Raw genomic sequence first — 26,198 nt, forward strand, 5'->3', positions numbered from 1 at the left:
TGACTAATGATGGCTTTTTATATGCATTAGCTCTTTTGACTTTTCAGAATGCTTTCGTGGGCATTATCTAATCTATCATCCCTCCACAGTAACCCTGTAGAGTAGGTAGTGCAGGGGCTCTTAAGGCCACTTAAAGGAGGATGAATCTGAGATATTAACAGGTTACTTAAATTGCCCAAGATCACAGAGCAGTAGCAGGGCCATAGTTGAGACCAAATCTGCTGAATCTCAGCCCTTTATTGGTCCACAAAATTCATGTGAAGTTTTAAAGCTCCTCCTGCATTCAATCCACAAACATTCTTGAGAGCCTTCTAAATGACAGGCGTTGTTCTAGGTCACTGTCATTCCCTTTTCCCATTATCATGGATATTTAAAAGTACTTATATGATGTTATCTCAAAATACTGGCATTGGCAGGTGGGTTCTTTACCATTGCACCACCTGGGAAGCCACACAGGAGATTTTAGAAGCTATCTTATTTTAGAGCTTCCCCGATGGCTTAAGCAGTAAAGAATCCACCTGCAATGTAGGAGATGCAGGTTCAATCCCTGATTGGGAAGATCCCCTGGAGGAGGAAATAGCGACCCGCTCCAGTATTCTTACCTGGAAAACTCCATGGACAGAGGAGCCTGGCAGGCTGCAGTCCATGCGGTTGCAGAGTTGGACATGACTGAGCACACGCATTCAAAGATATTGCATGGACTATCTTGAAAAGTCTCATAGAAATTCACAAGTTAATAATCAAAAACTAAATCATTTAAACCTACTATAACTATGTTTCTAATAAAGAGACAAGAAGTCAGGCAACTGGACACATACTGTTATCTCTGATGCTTGTTAGGTAGAAGGGTAACAACAAAGTATTGTATCTAGAATCTTTTCTATCTTTTTTTTTAATGTTTTAGCGTTTTCTGGATGAAAGGTTGTCATAATCCATTGAACCTTTCTATTAAATAGGTATTTCTTAGCTTTCTGCCAGGTTTAACTACTTGGCTATGGGTTATTGTTCCATGTACAATATAGCATCTTTGAGGATTAATGAACAAGGTGTGTTACCGGAGCAGAGCTGAGCCTGGGTTATAGAAGTGTTAGTGCCCAGGCTAACATATGCTTCAGCTGAACATGAGACTTTCAAATGTTTATTTAGCATTTAATGGCTGAAACATGAAGGCTTTCATCAAACTTAAGGTCCCTAAAAGATCACCTTCATAAGTAGATGTTTATCACAAAAAGGTGTGTAACCCATAAGTAATGAAAATGTCGAGTTTAAATAATTATTGAATGAATTTTAAATCCTAATCCTTAAGGCATTTGGAGTCAAATGTTTTAATAGTAGTCATAATATTATAATTGATGAATTTTAAGATGCACATTTTTTCACATTTTAATGTATCCAAAATTGTATGTCTTTTATAAACAATGTCATAGTTGAATTGGCAGCATTTTTTCTTAGTAACACATAAACTGCTGTATCTTAAAGTCAATACATTTTAACATTAATGATGTAACAGTAATTACACCTTACCTTGTATAGGACTTTATACATAAGCATCTTAAATGAAACTCAGAATTATAAAAGTAGAAATAATTGGTATTTTCTCTATTTTACAAATGAGGAAATTGAACTCAGAGTTGTTAGGGAAATTGTCCAAGGTTATACATGTATAAACAGTGGAAATGCCCAGCTTTATATAGGCTTTATTATATATCAAGCACTTCAATATACACAATCATATTTTTCCAGAATCAGGGTGGTTATTCAAACCTGTGATACCAAGTCCCAAGTTTTCCCTGTACCACCTTATCAGGATAAGGTAAAGCAACACCAAAAGTAACCACAGTCAGAGGCTGAGGATTTAAAATCTTCTTCGTGGATTTTATATACACATGTTGGACTTTCTCCTTGTAGCGTAAAAAGATTTCAGTGCAGTCTTTTGTAATCATGTGATTTGAAAAATTATTATGATCGTTACTGAAGCTTTACCTTGAGCATCTTTAATTATTTCAGAAACTATTCACAGTTCCTTCATCAGAGGGATTTAGGTCAAAGTGCAGTGATTATTAGAATGAAGGGGAAAAAAGCTTCCTTGTTATACTTATCATCTAACGTTTATTATGCACCAAGTATGATCAATTTTTCAAATACACATTAATTGGCATTACACTAAAGGATTGAACAGGAAAGGCTATTTAATCTCATCTTTATTCACTTACCCTTGAAATATTCTTGTCATGCTCCTACCTGAAAAGCAGAACTTAATGGCTTAATCCTTGTATGGATCATCATAGTTATTGGGAGTTCATGGCTTTTTATTTATTACTATTTTTACTTTTATATATAAATCATTCAAATTTTTCTGTGTTTTGTTATATCACTTCTCCTTTGCACAGTTATAAAATAAATGTCATTATTTACTTTCTTTTGGAAATTCATGAATTGGAGCCATTTCTGAGGGCAGTATGCCTTCCTCCACCAATAGAAAGCTTCCTAGCCCTAAAAACCAGATTAAGATGGTCACAAAGTACAAGCTAGTTTACACTCAGAACAGATTCCTTCTCACTTTCTTCCTACATATCTTAGAAGGAATGAACATGAGTCCTTCCTAGAACACCGAAGTTAAAAACAGAAAGTGAACATCCAAGGAGCTGCCCCCCATAACATGCTCTGCCTCATGGTAGAACTCTAAGCACTCAGCCTGGGTTTCTCTTGAAAAAAAGTGAAAGTGTTAAGTCACTCAGTTGTGTCTGACTCTTTGTGATTCCATGGACTATAGCCCACCAGGCTCCTCTGTCCATGGAATTCTCCAGGCAAGAATACTTGAGTGGGTTGCCATTTCCTTCTGCAGGGGATCTTCCTGAGCCAGGGATTGAACCCAGGTCTCCTGCATTGCAGGCAGACTCTTTACCAACTGAACCACCAGGGAGGCAGAAAAAGACCATTTGAACCTAAGTTTACTAGATGCGGTGGCCGAACCTCAGAGACTGTGAGGGCATTAAGGAATAGAGAGGTGCCTTTCCACAGCCACCCTAGGCAGCAGCAGCAGCAAATTCATCATCCACACTGCAGCCAGGATTTATTTTTCCTCTCACTTGTGTAGCAATCCCGGTTTCCATTTTAATATTTAGAAGGTGAGTTCAGTTGATGGACACTTTGTGTAATAAAAAGCTCTTTTAAAGGACGTGCACACATACACCACAGGATAAAAAGTGGCACCGCCAGTGGCTGGGCTTTCATGGAGTACATTTGCAGAGCCCAAAGCTTACTCCTGGATATGTTTACAGCACTTTAGCTCTGTTTGTGAGTTTGGAAACCTTCCAAAAAAAGAAGAGAAAGACATATATTATTGTTTATAATCTGCTTTATTCCACCAAACCTTGACTGAACAGACTTGTGGATTGCTGTTTAAATCCCTCAGTGCCTTTAACTACCGATACAGAAAGTGGTTAATGCGCATTCTAAACGAAGCTTGGCATCCACTCCAGGAAATCACTTTAATTGAGAAGCATTAAATGTTAAAATGATTCTGAAAAAATAATAAAGCCAGCACACATATTGAGTATAAAAGTCCTGGCCCATCCACCATATAGGTTCTTGGTTATCATATTCCTGTAGACTGGGGGAGCTGTAAGTGTGACAGGTGTCAAAAAGAGTGACATTCAATTCCCTAGGTCACAGGCAGCCCCCTCAGCTGGCCAGGGAGCAGGCAACCTTCACCGTCTCTATTTAGAGATGAGGAGAAAGCTGTCAACTTTATAAATGTTTGTCCCAGGTGACTAAAATATGAGATTTAACCCCAAAGTCCTTGCCTGGGCTCTCCACTGCTGTGCTGAAGCCATCTGTTGAAACCTATTTACCATTTTAATGGCCTTTAAAAAAAAACCTGCTTATTTCCAACTCCAAGTGTGTGCCAAGACCATTTTGGGGGGTTTATATTTTATCTTTCAGGAAGCAATTTTTCCTTTCCAAAATCCCCAAGCCCCTCTCAACCAACAGGAGATCCTGGTCCAGGGTTGGCATGCAAGTGAGAGAAACACAAATCTTAAAAAACAAACAAAACAAAAAGAAAAAACTCTCAATGAATACACACACACACACACACATACACACATTAACTAGTCACTTTGCTATACAGCAGAGATTGGCCCAACATTGTAAATCAACTGTACTTCAGTTAAATAAATAGATAGATGATGATAGACAGACAGATGATAAACTCTCCCCCAACTCTAGAGAAAGCCTAACCTGTATCAGCCTTGAAAGTTCTGGCCATTTCAGTGATCTCCTAAACAACCTGAAGGATGAATAAGTCACATGGAAACCTTTTCCTCCTAGGAGTCCCTTCTGTGGGAAGGGAAGACATGCATTCTGTCAGGGACATCTGTGACTTGTTAGTTTAATTACAAAATAACCTACTACTTAATAACATACCTAAGTTCAGTTTTTGTGTTTTAACGGGGGAGATGGCCAAAGGAAGAATCACCAAAGGAAAGAATTCTAAAGGAAAATCCTGATGTCATATTAGACAGAAGTGAGAAAAGAAAATGAATGAAAAAATGACAAAGGGAAAAATGTTCCGTGGAGAAGCCACATCCGCTTTCTCTGACGGAATGCCGAGGGCAGCAGCTGACCATTTAGAAGACCTTAATAGTTTGGATGGGTTGCTTTTATTATTTCTTTTAGAATTATAGTAGTAAAAGTTCCCTCTTCCTAGTGATTTGGCCCCATTTTATACCCTCCCTCCTAACCCCCAGAGTCTCCCCAGCAGCAGAGACTGACCTGACAGTGCTTATTTCCCTGAGGCAGTCATGACCCACACAAGCACCCAGACCCAGCTCCATGGCCCCCGCTCACTGCACAGGCTGCAGAGGACGAGATTCATCAGGAGTTCCAAATGATGAAACTGAAATAGCCTTCTAGGAGACTTGGCACAGGGAGCCAACAATTTTCCACTTAGACTGTACAGGCCAATTTTTAAACTAGGTCTCAAATATCAACTCTAGGAAGAGACATTCAGTTACGCTGAGGATCACCTACCTTTCTTACGATTTTACTTCTAGTTTGGCAACTGGTTAAAATTTACAACATACTGACTTGCCTTTGATGGCTTGTTATCCTTTTCTGATGTTTGCTGAATAGCTCGGAAAGAGGTGGAAAACACTAACTGCTAAGTCTTTGATCTCCTGAGTTTGTGTCTTATTTCATTCTTTCTAGCCGGTGATTTCTTTATAATTCTTTCCTTTATTCTTCTTTAGACAACTGTCCTTTTGGAAAGGCCACTGTCAGAAGAGAATCATGCTGCTCAGGAGCTGGTCTGTAGGGACCAAACCAAAGGAAAAGTTGGTGCTACCATTGTCTACAGAGGCTGAGAATACAAAGTATTCCAGGATAACTAGTAGCTAAACAGGCGATGAATAAGCTATCTCTGTCCATTCTTCTTAGCCAGACTCCATCTGTACTAACAAAACTTTCTGCAATGATAGAAACATATCCAAATACAGTAACCACTAGACACTTAAAATAGCTATTGAGCACTTAAAATATGGCTGGTGTGAGGCACTAAACTTTTTATTTAATTGATTTAAACTGAAACAGCCACAAGTGGCCAATAGTTACCATATAGTTCAGTGCACCTCTGTTTGGATCTTCTCGTCAAACAAACAAATCTAATCGCTAATACAAAAAGAACTAGTTTTTCCTAGATGGAACCCCAGCTCTAAAGAAATGTCATGACTTTAAACTTTTTTATTAAGCAATCTCTGTTGCTCTTTCCACTCTAGCAAAACTTCAGGTCCTGCACATTAATAAAGTCTCCTGCAGATTTAAAAAAAAAAAAGAAGAATGGAGATTTTCCTGGAAGAGCTTGTCCAGGCGCCCAGAAGAGTTGTTTCTATCGCTCTGTTCACGTCTCATCCAAATACAGTCATTTGCACATCTTTAGGGAGAAAACATATACATGTGAAGGACTTTAAAGACAAGAGGACAGCTCTTTTCTCTTCTCTGCCATCACTGCGTGCAGCTGAATTTGTTCCTCTCGTCTTCTCACAAGACTTTCAGGATCATGTGACTCCTGGCCAAGAAACAATAGCAGAATCATCCCATTTCCCCAACAGATTCGAATGAAAACTGGTAATAAAATTGGGTATAACTCCAGAAGACACTGGAGAAGAACCAAGCTGGGTCTAGAAGGGCCTCACGTATGAAGTGGCACGCATTCATGCTATGCCAAGGTCACCCGCATCCTCAACCAAGCAAATCACGGTAGTGAGAACATGACTGCTGTCTGAACAGCTCATGCAAGAGACAGAGCTTGACCCCTAATGTTTCCTGTTTCCTCACTGGTGCCCTGTGTGGCTCAGTATTAAACATGTGAAACCTTTTTAAAAAAATGCAACAGGACAAATGGTAACTAAATATGGAATCAGTTTTCTCTGCCCATTCCTTAAGGCTTGAAACAGAGGACTGGGCCCCAGAAAACTGAAAAAAGAAAAATTATTAGAAAAATCAGAGAACTTCCTCTACCCAACCCTTTATTGCACAGCACAGGTATTTGCAGTTTTAAGTAGCTCCACATTCAGAGGTGTACCTTGGGTTTCCTTCTGGCGATGAAAGGGATCTATGTCAGCACAGCTTTGTATTCTATTATGTCAAGAGAAAAACATTCCAGAAAGCCAAATGAAAAGCAAGACACACTGGCTTCTAAAGAATTTCCATATTTATTTGACATAGTTTTACCATACACATCTCATCATGCCAACACACAGGAGGCACATACAAACAAACGCACCAGCTTCTGTGTTCCAAAGTCACATGGCCATAAATAAGGATGGGTGGGTCCTTTTTTTTTTCCTTTTTCTTTTTTTCCCAGGAAATGAGACTCCATTTCTTTTTAACTGTACAAAATTTACACTGCGAAGGGTGAGGACGACAATCCAGAGCTTAGGGGATCTGGGGCTTTGAGGTCTGAATGCAAGTTCAGAGCAGCGTCTGAGATGCTGCGGCCCTGAACCTGCGTGTTTGGCTAAACACAGTCCTCAAGTGGGGAACGTACAAATGGTTCTTGTCTCTAGGTGGGCGGCGGGTGAGCATGGGGGTCCGGCTCTGTCCACCTGTGCTCTGCCTCCCGAAGCAAAGGGATGCTTGGCGCACCTCCCAGACCTGCAGCTGACTCCTCACCAGAGCTCGCAGCTGAAACTGTGCTTTCCGTGTGGTCCTACCAAGCAGTGGGGATGGGGTGACTTTGCTGCACTCTCTCTTTTTGGCTCCAGTCACCGTGTTAGAGCAGTTGGAGCAACGACTGCAAAAAGGGCCCATCGACCAATCCAAGAAAGAGAGAGGCAGTGATGTGCTTTTTATTTAGCTTTCAGCATGCCCAGCGCCCTTCAGCAGCAGGCAATAAAACAAAACTCATTTCCGCTTAATTGAATTTTTCTTCATCTCACGGTTTCCAATTTTTAAAGTGCAATGTTTAAAAATGAGCCTCCTCGGTCCTTCCAGACCCTGCTGGCTGAGGAGGTACGGTCATTATTTCCATGGTTATAACCAAGTGGTCAGAGGGAGGGGGCGAGCGGGGGTGCGGGTGGCGGACGGTGGCCTGTCACACAGCGCACAGCTGTTGCTAAGCTGAAGCCTTCAACCCCTCTGGCCAGGAGGCAGTTGTATCAGAATAACCAGCTAGAGCTTCAGAGACGCTAACGTCTTTTGTTTGTCAGATTTCTTATACTTCTTGCAAAGAGAACTTCACTGCAAAGATCTAATGGCCCCCAGGGATCTTTATCAGATTTTATATTTTACATTGGCCAAAAAAAAAAAAAAAGACACCTTATTGAACGACACTGCCAAATGCTTTTATTCTGTCTTAATTTTGTCCTCTTTCCCTGGTGTTTCATGGTATTAGTGTACATGAACAATGTTATCAATCTGGTAGTTGATTTTCATTTTATAACTGTCAGATGAGGCAAGAAAGAAAAAGCACAAGGTCAGAAAGGAGTTGGCTTCAGGGGGCACTGCCAGTTTCTGAAGGACTGGGGTCCAGGCTTCCCCACAGTGTGGTTTACCCAGTGGCCGGTTTAGCCCTTGCATTTGGGATTTCCTCCCTGGTCTTACTCCTTTTCAGCAAATAAAGATTCTTCCATAGCCTTGCAGATTCCATTTTTGCTTTTATCAGTTACCACTGGAAATTTGGGTGTTTTTTTTTTTTCCCCATTAATTTGCTCCTGGATTCAGAAGCTTCCTACCCTCAGGTCTATCGGCCAGGCACCACAGATAACAGTTGTTAGTTGATTGCTCTCCTAGAGCCAAAGGCAGGTCCAAGTACTGTAAGTGCCTCCAGAAGGTGTCATCTCATTTTTAAAATCCATCTGTGTCATTTCGCAAGGGGGAGAAAAGCTCCCATGTAGCATACCTCCATAACAGACTACTGAGCAATAGAGGAGTGCCTGGACCATAATCTCAGGACGGTTTCATTCTTCTCCATCCCTGAGCCTCAGAAGAGCCAAGGAACTGTCTTGGCCTATGGGCTTATGGGTGGCACTAGCCCCACAATGCTAACCCCACTTGCACAGAGATCCACGAAAAATCTGAGACCGATTGTGACTGTGTTTCTAGACGGCAGCACCATGACTGCTGCTTTCTGGCGAGGTGGCCCTGGGAACTTACACTCAGCTCCCCTGGCTTTCTGATCAGGGCTTGCTCAAGAGCCCTCCTGGCTAGTTGACCCCACCAAACCAAAGGAGCTCCTCCCAACAGTGTCACCTGAACTCCTCACTGGAGTGCATGAATGAGGGAGGCCTTCCATTCTCCTATGAATGAATAAAAGAGTAAGCCTGATGAACCCACCTACAGAAACAAAGACTGGTCAGTTTCATCTAGTCTCCAAAAGCAGGGCTACACACAGCGGGGATGCAACCCTCCCCCCTCATCTTAAAAGAGCCTGCTCTCCCAGTACTGCACTCAGGGAAAATACAAAGGGTCTCTGAGATCCCATGAGATACTACTCCAAGTAATCAGGCTGAGACACTGGTCTGAGTGGGGCAGTTTTGAACTGGTTTTAATCCAGCAGTCCTTCTCCTGTGTTTTGTAAGCAGCCTGCTAAGAACAGTGTGCCTAAGAATCTGTCCTCTAAAAAGGCAGTTGCATTTTCCTTTCCTTCACATTTTTAGTCTTGCATTTGTGTCTCCATCCCCACCCTGAATATTCATATTACTGGGGAATTCCCAATAGCACATAGAATTGGCCAGGCTTAATACACCATCATCCTGACACCTGGAATCACGGGCAGAGAGTCTACATTTGCAGACTCCCCAAGCAAAAAATCATGACAATCGAGCACATCAAAAAATAAGGGTACACTACAAAATTGATCAGAGAAAAGATGGTCTGAAGGCTGATCCAGGAATTTACTATCTATTTTAAAGAAGCTTCACTGACCTTAGTTTAGTCCTGGAAAGGAGTTTACGAAAGATGCAGCATCCAGAAAGGAAGTGCTGATTTCTTCCTTTAGTCTGCCTGTATGTGAAGTTGCTCAGTCGTGTCCGACTCTTTTCGACCCTGTGGACTGTAGCCCACCAGGCTCCTCTGTCCATGGAATTCTCCAGGCAAGAATACTGGAGTGGGTTGCCATTTCCTTCTCCATAGGTAGTCTGCCTACCGTATACCTAAACTTTTGTGGTCCTCAAAACCATTCCTGGAAGGAAGTTTCCTCAGGTGCTCTGACCCCATCACTTGCTGTGAAAGAAAGGCAATGCCTTCTCACCCTTTCCCACTCTGCTGATCTTGTTCAAGAGAATGGGAGGCCAGCAGAAGCAAACCACCGTCTTCCAAGGGGACTGGAATCAATTCTACCTGGCTAAGTTCCATATGCACATGGAGAGCTTCTGGATGGACAGATGTGTGATGTAAGGTGGGACTTGCAGCACCATCACAACGGCATTTCCTGTGGAAGCGCAGTCTGTTGCAGAGACAGCAGCTCATAAAGCAGGGGTAGGCCCTGCCCTTGTCCCAGGCTTGGTGATCTGCTATTGCAAACCTGCAAGCTGAGAGTCTCTGCACTGCCAGTGGCCAGAGAGCTCTGCCTTTTTGAGCACAGGACTGGAGCACCACAGGGCATGGCATGAGCCCAGCCAAAAACCCAGAGGGATGCAGCCCAAGGACCATTTGGAACCCTGAGGACAACTTAAGGGCCGCTCCCTAAATGATTCCTCCCAACCGAGATGGGCCAAGAAGCATGGCCAGTACTTGGAAGAGGCCAAGACTGTCCTCCTACTGAGTCAGCTAGTGTGGCAGAGAAAGCGCTAATTTTTAAAGGGCCAAGGATGGTTGGCTGCACGTGGGCGGTGGGCTTACAATCTCATCTGAACCAACTCCCTCCAAACAGATCCCATATCATTTCACCCTACCGGATGGGAGACTAGCATCTGCTGATTTGGCTAAACTGACTGCATGTCTGGAATCCAAACGTCTGCAAATATTTTCACTGATTGTCATTCTGTTCTCTCCATATTTTAGCTTTGATCATTTTGGAACCCATAGCCTGTCTTGTGGAATAAATAATACAAGCAAATTAAAAAGGCACATTGTGCACCAGGGGGACTTGTCAGGCAGTCGCTGGGATGGTCCAGGGCCACTCGGCTCCAGCCTCAGAGTCACCTGCAATAAAAACCACTTCTTGCCATCAGGGATTCAGTGATTGGGATGGAATTTCATAAAAACCAAAACTGACAAAATTGTCTCTGGCATGTAGTTCTGGGTAGGGAAAAAGTCATATTTTTTCACAGCAAAAAAAAAAAAAAAAAGAGGAGGGAGCATGTTTTCAACATCAAACTGTGGTCATCAAAGTTTTCCACTGATCTTTAATAAGTGACTTTTTTTTAATTTTGAAAATTGGAGTAAAGTAAGGGTGGTCCAGAAATCACTTTTATCGATACTCAAGGGCCATGAGGCCTCCACCTTGGGAATCTCGGTTCTGGCGAGAGCAGTGGTTCAGGAGACATCTCACGAGACTCTCCAGTTGGAGCAGAGTTCCCGAAGGCTTAGGTGGCCTGACACAGTCACCCCATCAACCAAGCACTGAGCAGCCAAAGCCTGTAAGCAGGACGGGGGCAGGGGAGGAGCCGACCAGCCGGCACCCTAGCGCTCTGGGCTCTGCGCCCCTGTGCTGTGTTCTGAGAGGCGGCTGCTCTCCCACCACTTCCCAGGAAAGCCAGCCCCAGTGGGATCCCGCCGCGACCTCCCCGGGATCGGCAGAGGACTTCCATTGAAAATAATGGAAATTCACATTGGCGCACTTTCCATCCTTAAAAGGCAAGTGTCTTTCAATCCTTGAAGATATTCTCTCAAGCCAGAGGACAGGTAGGGTGGGGAGGAGAAGTGTTTAAAAAGGAGGATGATCCATTTCATCAAGCCAAGAGGCCGGGCTAGTCGGAAAGTCGGGGTAGCCTACACTGCTTCCTGTGGAGATGTCAGAGGTGGGTCCCCCAGCCATGGCTCTCAGCGTCTGGCTTACTCCCTGCCCTGCGTGCGCAATGATGCCCAAGTTACTGTCCACCGTGTAATCCAGCCCATTGAGCAAAGGAGCGTGGGATGGCAGGGACGAGATGGAGGATGGAGACTGGGGGATTCCATAGGGGCTCCCATCCCTCAAGTCCTGATAGGATTGTCCTGTCCCGTCCATGGAGAAGCTCCCATTCATTAACTGTCCGCCTGAAACGTCCCCCACGTTGCCATAAATCCTATTGGTGTGGCCAAGTTCTGAGAGAATCTGATCCTCTGTGGACAAAAGAACGGAGATTTATTGTCAGCCGCCAGGACTCCAGCACTCCCCTGTTCTTCACAACCTAGGAATACACATGACCAGGAAAGAAGCCCGAGCATGAACCAGACACCAACAGGTCATCCTGGCATCCAGACACTGACCCATGTCAAGGGGGGAAAACAGAACAAACACCTCCAGAGACCACATGCCCAGGTCCCAGAAGGCTGGACAAATGTTTCGTGAGCTTGTTGGTCTCAGGTGGGTCATGTATGAAGAGGGCTACGCTGACGGCTATGGAGTACCAATGCCTGAGGTTTGCTGCGTCACATGTCATCCACAGCACAAAGAGAAGAAACTCCGTGCTAACAAGATTTCATCTGAAAGCTTTCGAGCTGAGACAAGTGCTTGATTCAGTTGTAGGGAAACAAGCAGGGCCATAGGCTCAAGGGAGCTGAGGACTCAAGACATGTATACACAAAAGCTTTCTGCTCTACCTGGGAAAGAGGTTCAGTAGCAAAGGACTTGGTTTCTGTAAGTTCTTCACTGGGGACAAAGCATTGGATTGATTAAGGCAAATGGACCTTCTTGTTTCTTGAGGAATTTCATTAAGGGGATCTCGTGGAATCTTTGCCACCTGGAAGAATTCATCTCTCCAACAGAGGTGAACAATTTTAGTCTTAAGAAAAATAAGATTATATAGTTATATGGAGAGACCAGTGATATGTCAACCTGGGGGCCCACCTGCACCCAACAGAAAGGAGCTACAAACCAAGACTTAACAATCCTGTATGTTCCAGATGTTGATTTCAGCAGCTTAGAGGAGATTGAGTGGCTTTCCACCCCCACGTCCCTACCTGGCCTGGAAGGTGAGCCTGGAACATGCCCCAGGCCTCATGGGCAGACCTTTGGGCTGACTTACGGTCCTCTCAGGAAATCATGGTCCTCGCAGGCAGCTCTTGCCATCTGCTGCCCCACAGACTTCCTTTCTATTCCCACTGGGCCTGTGTGTCCATTCCTACCAAGGCCACCCCAGAGTGGACTTCAACACTCATCCCTTCTGACAACCTGCCCTAGGCTGTCCCGCATCCCATCCATGAAACTGAAAAGGTAGAGGAGAGTCATGCCCTTTAAAGAGGGCAGGAGATGAAGGCTCAGCTACACTGTAAAATGGCCATTAACTGGCGTTTTGCCTACACCTGTCATCCCCAGTGACCAGGGCCCTCTGTGGGAACCACAAGCTGCCTAAGAATGGTTGTGTCTTCCAAAAGTAAAAATGTGCTGAGCTCTCTCCAAACGCATCCAGTCAGTTGTATTCACGGATTCCCACAAGACCACTGGGATATGGGCAAGGATACTGTTATACCCATTTAGAGATGGGTAAACTGAGGCTCAAGAAAAGTAAATCAATTTGACAGAGCCACAACTGGAAACCAGATTTCTGATTCCCCCAGCTCAGGCCTCTTCCCTTCTCCTGCCACAACAGAAGACCTTCCACATTTGAGGACTTGATACAAGAGAATGGCTATTTGCAAACAACCAAAGGATCCAAAACATGCAGCCATTTGCAATTCTACTGATGCACCAAATTTGAATGTAGCACATGCAGCAAAGCGTATGTGCTGGGGACAAGATGAAGCGAGCGGTGGGGGAAGGGATTTCAGAATGAGGCCAGCCCCCACCTCACATGCACTCGCAGGACTGACTCCCCAGGGCCAAGGGCTGTGACGCACATCCTCCCACCACCAGCAGAGGAGGGGGCTCACCTAGGGGGTCACGGGAGGAAGGCCACTGCCCCCATCGAGGGGAGAAATGCCGGAGAGGGACTTGGGGCACAGACTGAGACACAGGGGTCCTTTGCAGCTGTGTGGGCTGATGAGGGAGCCCCGGGCAGCGGGCAAGGAGGGGAGGCCTTTGGGCCCCGCAGGCCTGGGAGCCCAGTTTCCACGGGTCAGCAGCAGAGCTCTGGTTTCCTCTGCCCTGTCCCCTCTGGAAGGGCCACGACCATTTCCCCCCACCCTTTACTCCAAGTCACAGGGTGGGGCCTGTGTTCAGAAGAGAGCTGTCAAGGCCTCCAGAAAGACCCCTCCTGCCTGTCGGGGGTCACTGTTTCCCAGGGGCCTCTCCTAGGGCCTCGGCCTCGCCCCTCCAGCCCTGCTCACCTCGGAAGCTCAGCTCACTGTCACTAACCCCACAGTCCTCCGCAGAGCTCTCCTTCTCCTGCTTGCTGCCTCCCCGGCTCCTCTTGACGCTCTTATAGAACTGCCCCCAGCGGTGCCGCCCTGCGTCCTTCTTCAGTCGCTTCTCCTTGGCCCTTCTGTTCTGAAACCAAACCTGCCACAACAAGCAAAGGGACACACTTTGGGGGTGTCCACCACGAGCCCAAAGCCCCCAGGGTCCTCGAGACCAGAGACAAAGACTAAAGCCGCAGCAGATGGGTGAGGAACGGGTTGTGCCCATCGCTTCCCCTGGCCTGGGCCTCAGACATCTCTCTGGTTCCGCAGATTTCCTGGGGCTGTGGCCCTGAGCCCAGCACCCCAAGGGGATCAGGGACCACACAGATGAGGTGCCATGGCTACCTGGAGCCGTCCTCCTGTGGACGCGTGGATGTGGGGACCCACAGGATCCCCTCCACTCCCACGCCAGCCCTGGCACCGCATGGTGCCTGGCCTTGGATCTCCGGTCAGCAAAGGCGCCCCCATGGGTTGGGGTGGCTGGAGCCTCACCTGTACAACCCTCATGTCCAGGCCTGTCTCCGAGGACAGCTGCTCCCTCACATGGCGGGCGGGCTTAGGGGAGTTCTTATAGGCGTTCTTCAATGTCTCCAGCTGCTTTGCTGTGATGGTGGTCCGGGGCCGCTTAGCTCCAGCCTCTGAGTCATCTGCAACGAAAACCACTTCTTACTGCGTCCAGCCCATCTGAAGCAGCTGGGTGTCACCCTCCTTCCTCCTTTCCTCATGTAACCTTGCCTGCTATGGGCAAGAGGGAGGAAGAATGAGCAACGTCAGGGGAGAGTACTCTTGACCTGCATGGAGCCCACTCCTGCACTACAGGCCTTCCCGAGTCACTGGAAAGGTAGGACAATATGCTATTCCCTCAGCTCCCTGCCTCTCTCTATCCCCTCCCAGCCCAGCCACACAGGGCTCTCATCAGACTGAAGGTGTACCATTCTACATGTTTCCCCATCATGGCACACTCCACTGGCCAACCTTGTGAGTTACTGCCAAGGCTGCGGAGGGGAAGGAGACAGAAGGAAGTCTTTGCCCTGGGCTGCCCCCGATACCTGTCCCTCCTCCCATCAGAAACCTCCATTCCCCCAGGTCCCACCCATGACATCACTGCCTTTCCACAGCCCTGGGCTCATAGCAAAGGTGACGTGTCCATTTACTATTCACCTGTTCATAAATTATGGGTCAGAGCCCAAAAGTGGGTTGTAAAGTCAATTTAGTTGATCAAAAACTAAAAGAGGAAACAAGATGGATGAGATGAGATGAGATGGGATGGGATGGGATGGGGATGGGATGGGATTGGGTGGGATAGGATGGGGTGGGGTAGGATGGATGGATGGGATGGGATGGGATAGGATGGGGTAGGGTGGGATAGGATGGGGTAGGGTGGGGTAGGGTGGGATGGGATGGGGTGGGGTGGGTGGGATGGAGTGGGATGGGGTGGATGGGATGGGGTGGGGTAGGATGGATGGATGGATGGGATGGGATGGGATGGGATAGGATGGGGTAGGGTGGGATAGGATGGGGTAGGGTGGGGTAGGGTGGGATGGGATGGGGTGGGGTGGGGTGGGTGGGATGGAGTGGATGGGGTGGGGTGGGGTGGGGCAGATGGGATGGGGTGGGGTGGATGGGATGGAGTAGAATGGGATGGGATGGGGTGGGGTGGGATGGGATGGAGTAGGGTGGGGTAGGATGGGATGGGTGGAATGGGATGGGGTGGGGTGGATGGGATGGGGTGAGGTGGGTGAAATGGGGTGGGGTAGTCTGGGGTGGGATCAATGGGATGGGATGGGATGGGATGAGATGGATGGGATGGGGTGGGGTGGATGGGATGGGATGGGGTGGGGTGGATGGGATGGGATGGGGTGGGGTGGGTGGAATGGAGTGGGATGGGGTGGATGGGATGGTGTGAGGTGGGGTGGATGGGGTGGGGTGGGGCAGATGGGATGGGGTGGCTGGGATGGGGTAGGGTGGGGTAGGGTGGGATGGGATGGAGTGGGATGGGGTGGATGGGATGGGGTGAGGTGGATAGGATGGGGTGAGGTGGGTGGGATGGGGTGGCCTGGGGTGGGATGGATGGGATGGGATGGAATGGGATGGATGAGATGAGATGGGATGGGATGGGGTGGGATGGATGGGATGGGATGAGGCGGGGTGGATGGGATGGGGTGGGGTGGCCTGGCCTGGCCTGGGGTGTGATGGGGGGGATAGGGTGGGGTGAGGTAGGTGGGATGGGGTGGGGTGGGATGGCCTGGGGTGGGATGGATGGGATGGGATGGGATGGGATGGGATGGGGTGGGATGGGATGGGATGGGGTGGGGTGGGATGGGGTGGGATGGGGTGGGATGGGGTGGGGTGGGATGGGGTGGGATGGGGTGGGGTGGGATGGGGTGGGATGGGGTGGGGTATATGGGATGGGGTGGGGTGGATGGGATGGGCTGGGGTGAGATGGATGAGACAGATGAGGGCAAGTGTTGCTTCCTGAAACTTGATCAGTGTCAGGTGTATGAATATGTGTGCTGAGTTGAAACAAAACAAGATTCTTACTGTGGCTTATATTCAAACACATTTTTTTGAAAAACACTTGTATAAAGAGTGTTCAGGACAACAAGCTGACTAATCAACTGTCTTCAACGGATTTTGAGCCTCAGGTGCCTGTAAGTCAAAGGCTCTTCTCAGCCAGAGTCCAGCACAGGAGAAGCACTGAGTGTAAATGGTTTGCTCCTCTCCCAGCACTTAGGCTCATTCATTCTCTGCCCAGCACCCCTGCCCAGAGTCAGGAAGAGGAATGGCAGCTGCCTCCAGCCCCCTGAGTTCTCTGTGCCTCTTCACACTGGCGTCCTTTGAAGAGGGTCTGCTCCATGTCTATCTTCTTCCCTTTCTTCCCTTCCATCCAAGGAAGTCCTCTCTTAAAACAACAATAATAGCTGATGTTTATCAAGAGCTTGATGTGCCTATGATCCTCACGACCATTCTAAATGGCTTTTCTTGGGGTCAGAAGACCTGGGTTCACCATTCTCACTGTGTCAGTGATGTGGGCAAGTCCCCTCACCTTCAGAAGCCTGCGTGTGGGCAGCACAGTGCAGGAGTAAGTAGTCATGCAGCCCGGCTCACACGACAAGCCATGGTGCACACAGTGGGTGGGGGACAGGCCCCCGGTCCTCCCTTCTCCTCGGGCTGTTTTCTTCCCCAGCAGAGCCACCGTCATCCTCAAAACCCCGCCACTCAAGTCCCTCCCTGGGGTCCTGAACCCAATGAGGAAGGATTCCATAGCCACTGAGGCAGACACTGAGAAAAACCTTCAAAACTCGTTGTTAGGAATCACTTCCTTCTTCCCATATTCATAGAGAGAACAATATGACAGCACTTAATGTAAATACAAAATAGTGCATTTCAAAAATATCCATATACTCTTCAGAGTTCCTGCCAACAGGGAGGAAGTGGTGCAGTGGATAGGAATCTGCCCGCCAATGCAGGGGACACAGGTTCAATCCCGGGTTCGGGAAGACTCTGCATGAAGAGGAGTTACTAAGCCCACGGGCCACAACTACTGAGCCTGCACTCTAGAGCCCGGAGCTGAAACTCCTGAAGCCCACGTGCCAAGAGCCTGTGCCCCATAACAAGAGAAGTCACCACAGTGAGAAACCTGTGCACTACAATGAAGAGTAGCCTCTGCTCGATGCAGCTAGAGAAAGCCCGTGTAAAGCAATGAAGACCCAGTACAGCCAAAAATAAAGATTTTTTTTAAACCTAAAAAAAAAAAAATATATATATATATATATACTCTTTACACACAAAATTTGAAATAATGAAATCACTCCAAATTTTTAAATCATCAAGAATCACTTAATTTCAAAATAGGTTGCCTAGTGAATTAGAAATTGTTCTCAGCATGGCCATCGAGCAGTGCCATTGGGACAAACCCCTGTTGTCCTGGGTTGGTGGCTCCTTGGTTCTGTACTGCTGGCTACATGCACAGAACTTTCTTCTTGCGATTACAGGGACTATTATGCTGTTATTCTAACATTCACTGTTATTATAATTTAAAATCTTTTTTATATCCTATAACAATGTCATCCAAGTATTCATTAAGTAGCAGTGGCAGTGCTCATGCTGAAAAATGTACCCAAAAATCAATAACTTTGGTGCGGAAGTTAAATGTGATAAAACGCTATGAGGAAGGCCAAGCAAGACCATGATACCCTAGGCTGTTAATTTAGGAGAGAGCATCTGGGAGGGACTGAGATAGTGCTGAGAAAATAAAAAGTAGCATTAAGGCAAAGATACATTTCACTGATTATGGATTTATGTGCTCCCAGAATACATCCCACCCCAATTTTTCACATTAATTCCTATGGGAAAATTAGCCTTAAAGTATGTTAGTTTTGAATTATGCAGGGTCTCCTAGCACTTGTCCCTGGCATAAAAGGCAACCTCATTATATTGAAAATGCAAATATTCAAGGAAATGTAACAAATGAACAAAATTATTCACACCAAGGTACAAATAGCTGATACTCAATCCTTTGTGTAGCACAATGGAGGGAACCTAAGTCGGAAAGAGGGTTTAGATTAGCAAGGAGGGATCAAAACGTAAAAAGAGAAAGCCCAATGTCCCACAGCAGACCAAGGCCCCTGCTGCACTCAGAATCACCCAGGTTCCGTGGAATGGAGTGTTCTCAGCCTCGCAGACAGCCAGAGGCCAGAAGAACACACCAGAAACACGGTGTAACGCCCAGTTGCTGGCAAACCTACAGCACATCTTAACTGTTTGTGTTTCTCTTCCGCACTGGGCTCTCCCTCATGTGCCATCCCATTCCACAAGCTGCAGCCTCTTTGAACCCCAGGACACAGCCCTGTGTGGCAGATGCTCTGACCCCCCATGTGGAGGTGAGATGCCGAGGCTCAACCAGGTACACAATCGCCAGGGGACCCCCAAGTTAGTAGATGACCCAGCAGAGATGCCCCCTAGCCTCTGAGGCCAGGTCCAGTGTCTTTCCACTGTCCTTCAGAGGTTCTGCGTGGCGCAAACAATCCTGGATACAAGTGTGAGCTCCACTGGGTCATTCTTGCCTCCCCAGCTGGTCTCTCCTTTCTCTTGACCCACCCACAGCAGCAGCGGAGGCCAGGCTGTGACTTTTCAGGGTCTAAATGAGGCCTCTGATGGCGAGAAGCAGCCACCAGTCTGGGGGGAGGCCTGCATCCTTAATGTCTCTGGTAAAGGGCATCAGAGTTCCGAAGACAGCTTGGGCTCTCTGAGTCCCTCTATGTTGATGGTTTATCCCTGACAAGACGCCCTAATCTTCTGTGACACCGTAATTGACTCCAAAGCAACAGCAGCAAGTGAGTTTTAAGGAGCCAGAGCAGATTAATACATTAAAGCAAAGAGCCCGGGAGCAGGCTTGCAGAGGCCCGGGAAAGAGGAGAAGAGATGGAAGGGCTGTCCATGCGGAAGGCCAGAGCTGGGGGTGGGGGGCAGAGTGGGAGGCGGGTGACAAAGAGAGAGGTGCCGTCCCTCCCACCTCTGCCAGAGCCAAGCTGAGCTCCAGCAGCCTCACCGAAAGGGCCTCCCCATCACCACCCTTGAACTGCATTTATTAAGCAAAAAACTAATTTCTCCATGTTTTGATCATAACCATATAATATATAGGGGGGAACTCAGGAAAGACCTGGAAAGATATACATGAAATTGTTGTTGCTTTGTTTTTGTTTTCATCAAGCCCAGAGCTGTCAATAAGGGCATTCCACAGAATACCCTGAGTTCATAAAAATTCTAGTCAGGGGCAAATGACCTTGATGTTTCGTGAGTTCGTGCATCTGAAATGCCCAAGGTGAGTTTGGCCAAATGCCAAAATCTGAGCCAGGCTGGAGGGTACAGCTGTGAGTGAGGAGCCTGAGGTGAGGTGGTAGGAAGTGGGAAATCAGACATGGTCTTTCTGAGGGGACCCAGGGAATGGGGGTTCAAGAGCTCCCCAAGCCCTGAAAAGTCCCAGGAAAGACCCAGGGCTGCCCAAGAACACGACCTTAGGCGGCAGGAGCAGCTGCTGCCCAGGCCGCCCCTGTGAAGGCAGGTTTTCTGGGTGGCTGCTCAATGCTGGGGCCTGACATCAGCCGTGTCGTCAGCTTCTGTGCAGACCACGGACGTGGCCCGGAAGCAGCCGGGGAGGGTGGCCAGGTGCACGGGAGCAGATGGTCGAGATGGATGAGTCTTCATGAGTGAGGAGACCAGCTGAGCATCTGCTCCCACGTGAGGGACTTTGGGAGACACAAGAGTCATCACCCCCAAGTCCTTGCCCTCAAGGAGCCTGCAGTCTGAGAGGTGAAACAGAGCACGTTTAATGGAAACACAAGCTGACCTGTTCCAAGAGGAACTTAGGCCAATGCGAGGGCTCTTGCTGACTGAAGCCTTTGAGGTGTAGAGGTGCTGAGGTAAATGTGCACCCCGATATACAAAGCTAAGGGCAGGGCAGTCCGGGGATCTGTCTCTTGCTTCAACAGTGCTTGGAGGGAACAGACCCAGGGACGGCCCTCACTCTAGCCTCCGACCACCCTCCAACCTTTTTACCAGTCGCGACCTTTGGAATCCGCCACTCAGCTGTCCACGATCACCAGGACCAGCCAACACCGTTTTTTGAGCTTAGCTCTATTACCCATCAACCATGAGCTCCCACAGGCCTCAGAATTACTCCCTCAAGGGGAAGCCGCCATCAACCGCCTGGTCAACAAGCATCTGCAGGCCTCCTAGACCTACCTCTCTCTGGGCTTCTATCTCAACCACAACAATATGGCTCTGGAGGGTGTGGGCCACTTTTCCTGCAAGTTGGCCGAGGAGCGCAAGGGCGTGGAGTGAGTCTTGAACACGCAAAACCAGCACAGCGGCCGCGCCCTCTTCCTGGACATGCAGGAGCCACCTCGAGATGAGTGGGGTAAGACCCAGGATGCTATGGAAGCCACCCTTCTCATGGAGAAGAACCCAAACCAGACCCTTTCAGATCTGCACGGCCTGGGTTCTCCCCTTGCAGACCCCTGCATCTGTGACTTCCTGGAGAACCACTTCCTAGGGGAGGAGGTGAAACTCATCTAGAAGATGGGTGGCCACCTGACCCACCTCCGCGGGCTGGCTGGTCCCTGGGCAGGGTTGGGAGAATATCTCTTCAAAAGGCTCACCCTCAAGCACAACTAGGAGTCTCTGGAGCCCAGCGGCCTTTGAGGAGCCCCTCTAATGTTAGGGTTTCTGCCTGAAGTCCCTCTCTGCAACCACTGGGCAGCTTGTTAACACCTTGGAGCCCTCTCTCAAGCCTTGGACCAAATGGAAACAATAAAGTTTTTTTGCAGAAAACAAACAAACAAACAAACAAAAAACTAAGGAGCATGGAACTTCCCTGGGGGTCCAGTGGCTAAGTCCCAATACAGGGAGTCTGAGTGATGATGAGGACAAGGCCCCCAGCTACTCCTGAGCCAAAGTACTGCCTTGTCCCAAGACAAGCAGCTGCTCAGCAACCATAACTTGATTGATGCTTCACTGGGGAAGCCAATGGCAAGGACTGGGGGTGAGGGGTGGGGGGGAGATCTCTCTCCCTTCAGGCATCTGGGAAGGTTCTAGAAGAGGCAGGATGCCTGCAGGGCTCTGAGGGGTGGGCAGCCTGGACTCTGGCAGGACAGAGGTTGGCCATGCAGGGCCCAGCTGATTACCGTTCTGCTTGGCTGTCTCATAGTCCTCCTTGCACACCAGTCGCCCGTCCTCCATGAGGTAGAACTCGTCCCCCGTGGCCAGCTGCCGGTTGCAGATGATGCAGGCGAAGCAGTGCAGGTGGTAGACGAAGTCCTGCGCCTTGCGGACCACCTGGGTCGGGGGGATGCCCTGCTGGCAGGCTGTGCATTTTGTGCCAAAGCGCCTGTCAGGGAATGAGAGTAGATTAGAGCATGGGGTGGGGAGAGGGGTCTGGCTTCCCCCCACTTTTCATCAGCCCCTCGCCCACTCCACTATTCTGGGCTGTCCATGGGCCTCTGGGCCATCCAGCTGTCCAGTTAACAGGTCATCAATTCACCCAGGGCCATAGGATTTTCCAAGTCCCACTGGGCAGACAGTTTCACCCTCTGTTTCCTGGTCTCTTCAGCCTTATGGTGAAGCCTAGAGGACCAGTCCCACCGGGCAATTCCAAGTGCCCAGGTGCATAAAGCATCAGGCAGAACACCTCCTCACATGCTTCCCACAGGAGGAGCCGTGTGGCCGGGACAGCCCGCATGTCAGGATCCACACAGGCGCTCCAGAGAAATCGCACTTCGGCAGCAGAGCAGGGCTCTTGAGATGGTTCCTCTCTTCTTCCTCTCCCCTCCACCCTGCACGCGTCAAACCATCCTTACCAGCCTCCTCCCACCTCCCACGCACAGCTCCAGAGATGTGAGCCCAGGAATCTGCATTTCTACCCCTGACACCATTCCGGGCAGGGAGTCTGCAGACCCGAGTGTAAAGGATGCTGCTTCAGACCTCTCTCCGTCTGCACCTTTCTGGAGCAGCACTGTGCCCACCACCAGCCTGGCCCAAGGCTGGTAAGGAAAGAGAAGTAGACCCATTGAAAATATAGTCCAGTTGGGTCATTTAAGCCCTGTTCCCCATTCTGGCCACACACATAGAGCCACGCCAGTGGTCCCAGAGGTCAGAGGGAAATATGGGGCCAGTGTAGAGGTGGCGATGAAGGGAGAGGGGGCGGTGGTGAGCCACTGCAGGTGAGCCTTCCCTGCTTTAGGAGGGAAGCAGGAGGGGCTGGGGAGGAAGGGGCAGAGTTTAAAACAGCAATCAACCTAATTATTCATGACATTTCACACAGCAGAACTTTATCTTCTTCAGGATGAAAGACTTCGCCTAATGGATCTGGGGAAGGTTTGATTTTAATGGTCCTTTTAACTAATGCTTATAGGCAGCCTGATTTCCCCTGAAAGGACAGTACATATTTCATCCACATTAATACCAAATAAATTAATTATGGTCATGGCTATCATGATGAATCCCAGATTAATGCAGAATGATGGGTCTCTTGTGCAGTAATGATACCTGCTGGGGGGCTGCAGGAGCCTGGAGCAGGCATGGCCAGCTGCGGCTTCAGCCCCCTCCCAGGGACACGATCACAGAGAAGTGGGGGTCTGGATGGATAACCCCCAAAGAGCGAGGAGTGTGGCCCCAAGGACTGCTCCACTGAGACAAAATACGAGGAGGGTGTCAGGGTGTGAGGGGCTAAGGCGTTTGGGTTGAAAGAACCCCAGACTTCTGAACTCCTGGAATGCCTCTGGGTTTTGTGAGGAGGGTGGTGTGCATGGAGCAGGCCTCTTGCAAGTAGAGGTTCTCAGACTGGAGCTCAGGACAGGCTTCGTCAGCCACCCCTGAGTTGCTCAAAATTGTGCATCAGGAGGTAGGGTCTGGACTTTCAACCGATTTTTTCAAAAGGTTTCAAAGCTTTCATCAGATTTCAAGTCCAGGACCCAGAAAAGTAGAGATCACATTTGTTGAGTAAGTCAGTGAATAAAGAACCATGCTTTCAGAGGTTGTGCATGGAGATGGCCAAATCTGAGAATGGAGAACAACGTCTGCTGTCAGTTCTAGGTGGTTCTGTGGCTCAGTACCCACCAGAGCACAGGTGAGAACAAGCTTCTTCCACAACTGCTGTCTAATCACATCATTGTATTAGAGAGGAAGGCAGGCAGGCACCCAGCTCTACTGCATGTGTGTGTGTGTATGCGTGTGTGTATGTGTGTTTCAGGGACAAAGGAAAGGAAAGCCTGCATATATGTTACTAGAGTGTGTTCTCAAATTGCCTAGAGTTTTTCTATGCAGTCCAAGGCAATGCACAAAGCAGGTGTTTGAAATGAAACAATGCCTTCATCCTGCTCACTGCAAACCCTCTCAAATAAACCACCAAAACCCAAGTGTTCAAATCCTTTGCTGCAAAGGATGGAGCAGAAGCAGCTCCAGAGAAGAACTAGAGTTTTCCAAAAAGCAAGTCTTGTGGCCGAATCAAGGGCGGAGACCAGAGGAGGAGGAAGGCAGAGCAGAGACCTCAAAACAAAGCAGAGACTCCAAAACACAGTGGAGACCCCACCATGCCCCTGCCCACAGGGAGGGCCACATCCTCTCCCCACTAAAAAGCAGGCAGTGGTTTTCAGTAACCAGAAGCCCAGTTGACACCAGAGCCCCAGAGACATGAAAGATAACAGGGGTATAAATTTAATCTACATACCGACAGTGATTCATGCATGAGGGTGGCAAGTGCACAAGAAAAATGAAAAATAAATGGACTTTCCCACCAGCGTTTTTTAGCAATTGAAGCAATTTTCCTGATTGTGGGATTTATACCGATGGTAAGTGGAAGTTGCTTCTCGTTACCTTTCTCCCCTGGAGCACAGCCAATGAGACCCTTTGTTGAGGGGACTGTGTGCATCCCCGGGGCCCACAGGGTTCCCCCAGTGTGGCTGAGGCCCGAGGGGCACCCAACCCCCACTCCTGGTGAGAGCCAGCAAGCCCAGAATACGGTGCCGTCATCCTGGGAGTTGCGGATGCGATGACGACACTGTCGTGAGTTTCCAGATCTTAGACTAGCCAGGGCGGCAGGTGCGACAGCCGTGGCCTTGAAAGGCTACGCGGCTTGTTCTGCAGCAGGCAGTAATGAGATGGCCATAGTTAAAACTCCCTGGATGGAAACAAGGTAAACCTGTGAATTTGCCCTGAAGGATGATGGCGATGGCGGGGGAGGGGGGGGGCAGGGGGGTGTTCTGCAGAGCAAGGAAGAGGCCTCCGAGGAACTTGCCAGTCAGCACCTGCTTCATCCTATCACTGAGCCCCTACTGTGTGCAGGGCCCTGCCCACTCAGGTGCAAACGGCACTGGCCTCGCTCATCAGAAGGACAACCCCTCTGGTGAGTGCTGCCCTGCCAGACCTCCGTGGACAGCCGGTCTCCCCAGGGAAAGCAGTTGGAGCTGATCCAAATGACAAAGAAAATGCAAGGAAGAATTCTAACAGCTCACATGACTTTCCTCCACAGAGCAACATCACTGGCGATTCTCTTATCCCTGCCCAGCGAGAACCTCTGAAGGAGTGGATGAATGCATGCTGGGCGGAATGAGTGTACCAACTGCGTCTTCAGGCACGGGTGGGAGCAAGCAGGGGAGAATTAGCATGTGACATAACCGACTCTTTGTGACCCCATGGACTGTAGACCACAGGCTCCTCTGCCCATGGAATTCTCCAGGCAAGAATACTAGAGTGGGTGGCCATTCCCTTCTCCAGGGGATCTTCCTGACTCAGGAATCGAACCTGGGTCTCTTGCATTGCAGGAAGATTCTTTATCGTCTGAGCTACCAGAGAAGCCCATAATAGCTGCAGCTCCTGGCAAAAGCTTTTCAAAGAAGGGACTTGAACCCCCTGTAAAATGAGGCCTGAAGTTTATTAAAACATCAACTTTCCACCCCAGGTTGCTCCCATCATCACACTCAGTCAACAAATGTCTCCCAGCCTGAAAGGTAGGGACTCTGATAGCCTCTGACAAATGAGAAGCTGCGGCTCAGATTGGTGAGGTGCTGGCCCCAGCTCACACAAGCAGAGAGTAGAAAGACCAGGATTTGAACTCGGTGCTTCTGACGGCACGGCTGGCACACAGTGGGCGTCAGAGACGCAAATGCCACCGAGAGGCCAGTCATGGTGCACCCACTCTGAATTGGAACTGGGGCTCAGGGGCCCTGTCCCCCTCTGAGCCACTGGGGTCCCCGACCCTGCAATGTGGGGACCGTCCCAGGAGCCCTCCCCCCACAGTCAGTGTCACCCCAACACACCGACTGATCCTGTCAACACTCCCCTGCCCCTGCAGCTCAGGCGTGAAGGGCCCGGGTTGCTGATTGTGGAAATGCACTAGATGTCACGGCTGACATTCAAGGGCTGCCCCTGACCCCAGCAAGGGGACGAAACCTGTGTCCTTGGTCTCACCCTTCCTTCCATGCTCAACCCGAGTCCCCTCGGCCCATTTATCTGTCCACTCCCACCCCTCTCAACAGGCCTGACTGGCCCTCTCTCCAGTGCAGGATCCCCAGATACTGCAAAACGCATACCAGGCAGACCTGGCAGGCGCCACATCTTCTAGAAACAGGTGCATGTAAACTGTATACCACAGGTGTTCCAGCACATTCCTCGTTTTATGTTCTCACCTATGATCAGACCAGGCACCATATTCTGGTCACCAA

The 26,198-nt window shown here is 48.8% G+C and overlaps 1 protein-coding gene and 2 pseudogenes across 2 annotated transcripts in view; 2 read left to right on the forward strand and 1 right to left on the reverse strand.

Moving 5' to 3' along the window:
- The first annotated feature begins 5,539 nt into the window (after positions 1–5,539).
- On the forward strand, positions 5,540–6,621 carry LOC112585246 (annotated as a pseudogene).
- Positions 6,622–6,700: 79 nt separating this feature from the next.
- Positions 6,701–26,198, reverse strand: part of LHX4 (LIM homeobox 4) — a 51,126-nt gene continuing 31,628 nt past the window's right edge. The window contains exons 3-6 of one of the 2 annotated variants that reach the window (XM_006048591.4): positions 21,666–21,868; positions 14,473–14,627; positions 13,909–14,080; positions 6,701–11,763 (exon numbers count right to left, since the gene is read on the reverse strand). In XM_006048591.4, coding sequence (XP_006048653.1) covers positions 11,369–11,763; positions 13,909–14,080; positions 14,473–14,627; positions 21,666–21,868 — 925 coding nt within the window. In that variant the 3' untranslated portion in view covers positions 6,701–11,368. The remainder of the gene's footprint in view (positions 11,764–13,908; positions 14,081–14,472; positions 14,628–21,665; positions 21,869–26,198) is intronic. The other variant, XM_044942772.2, reaches the window with a different exon arrangement.
- On the forward strand, positions 19,796–21,656 carry LOC102399733 (annotated as a pseudogene).

This window comes from Bubalus bubalis, chromosome 5, assembly GCF_019923935.1.
Source record: "Bubalus bubalis isolate 160015118507 breed Murrah chromosome 5, NDDB_SH_1, whole genome shotgun sequence".
In the NCBI taxonomy this organism is placed as follows: domain Eukaryota; kingdom Metazoa; phylum Chordata; class Mammalia; order Artiodactyla; family Bovidae; genus Bubalus; species Bubalus bubalis.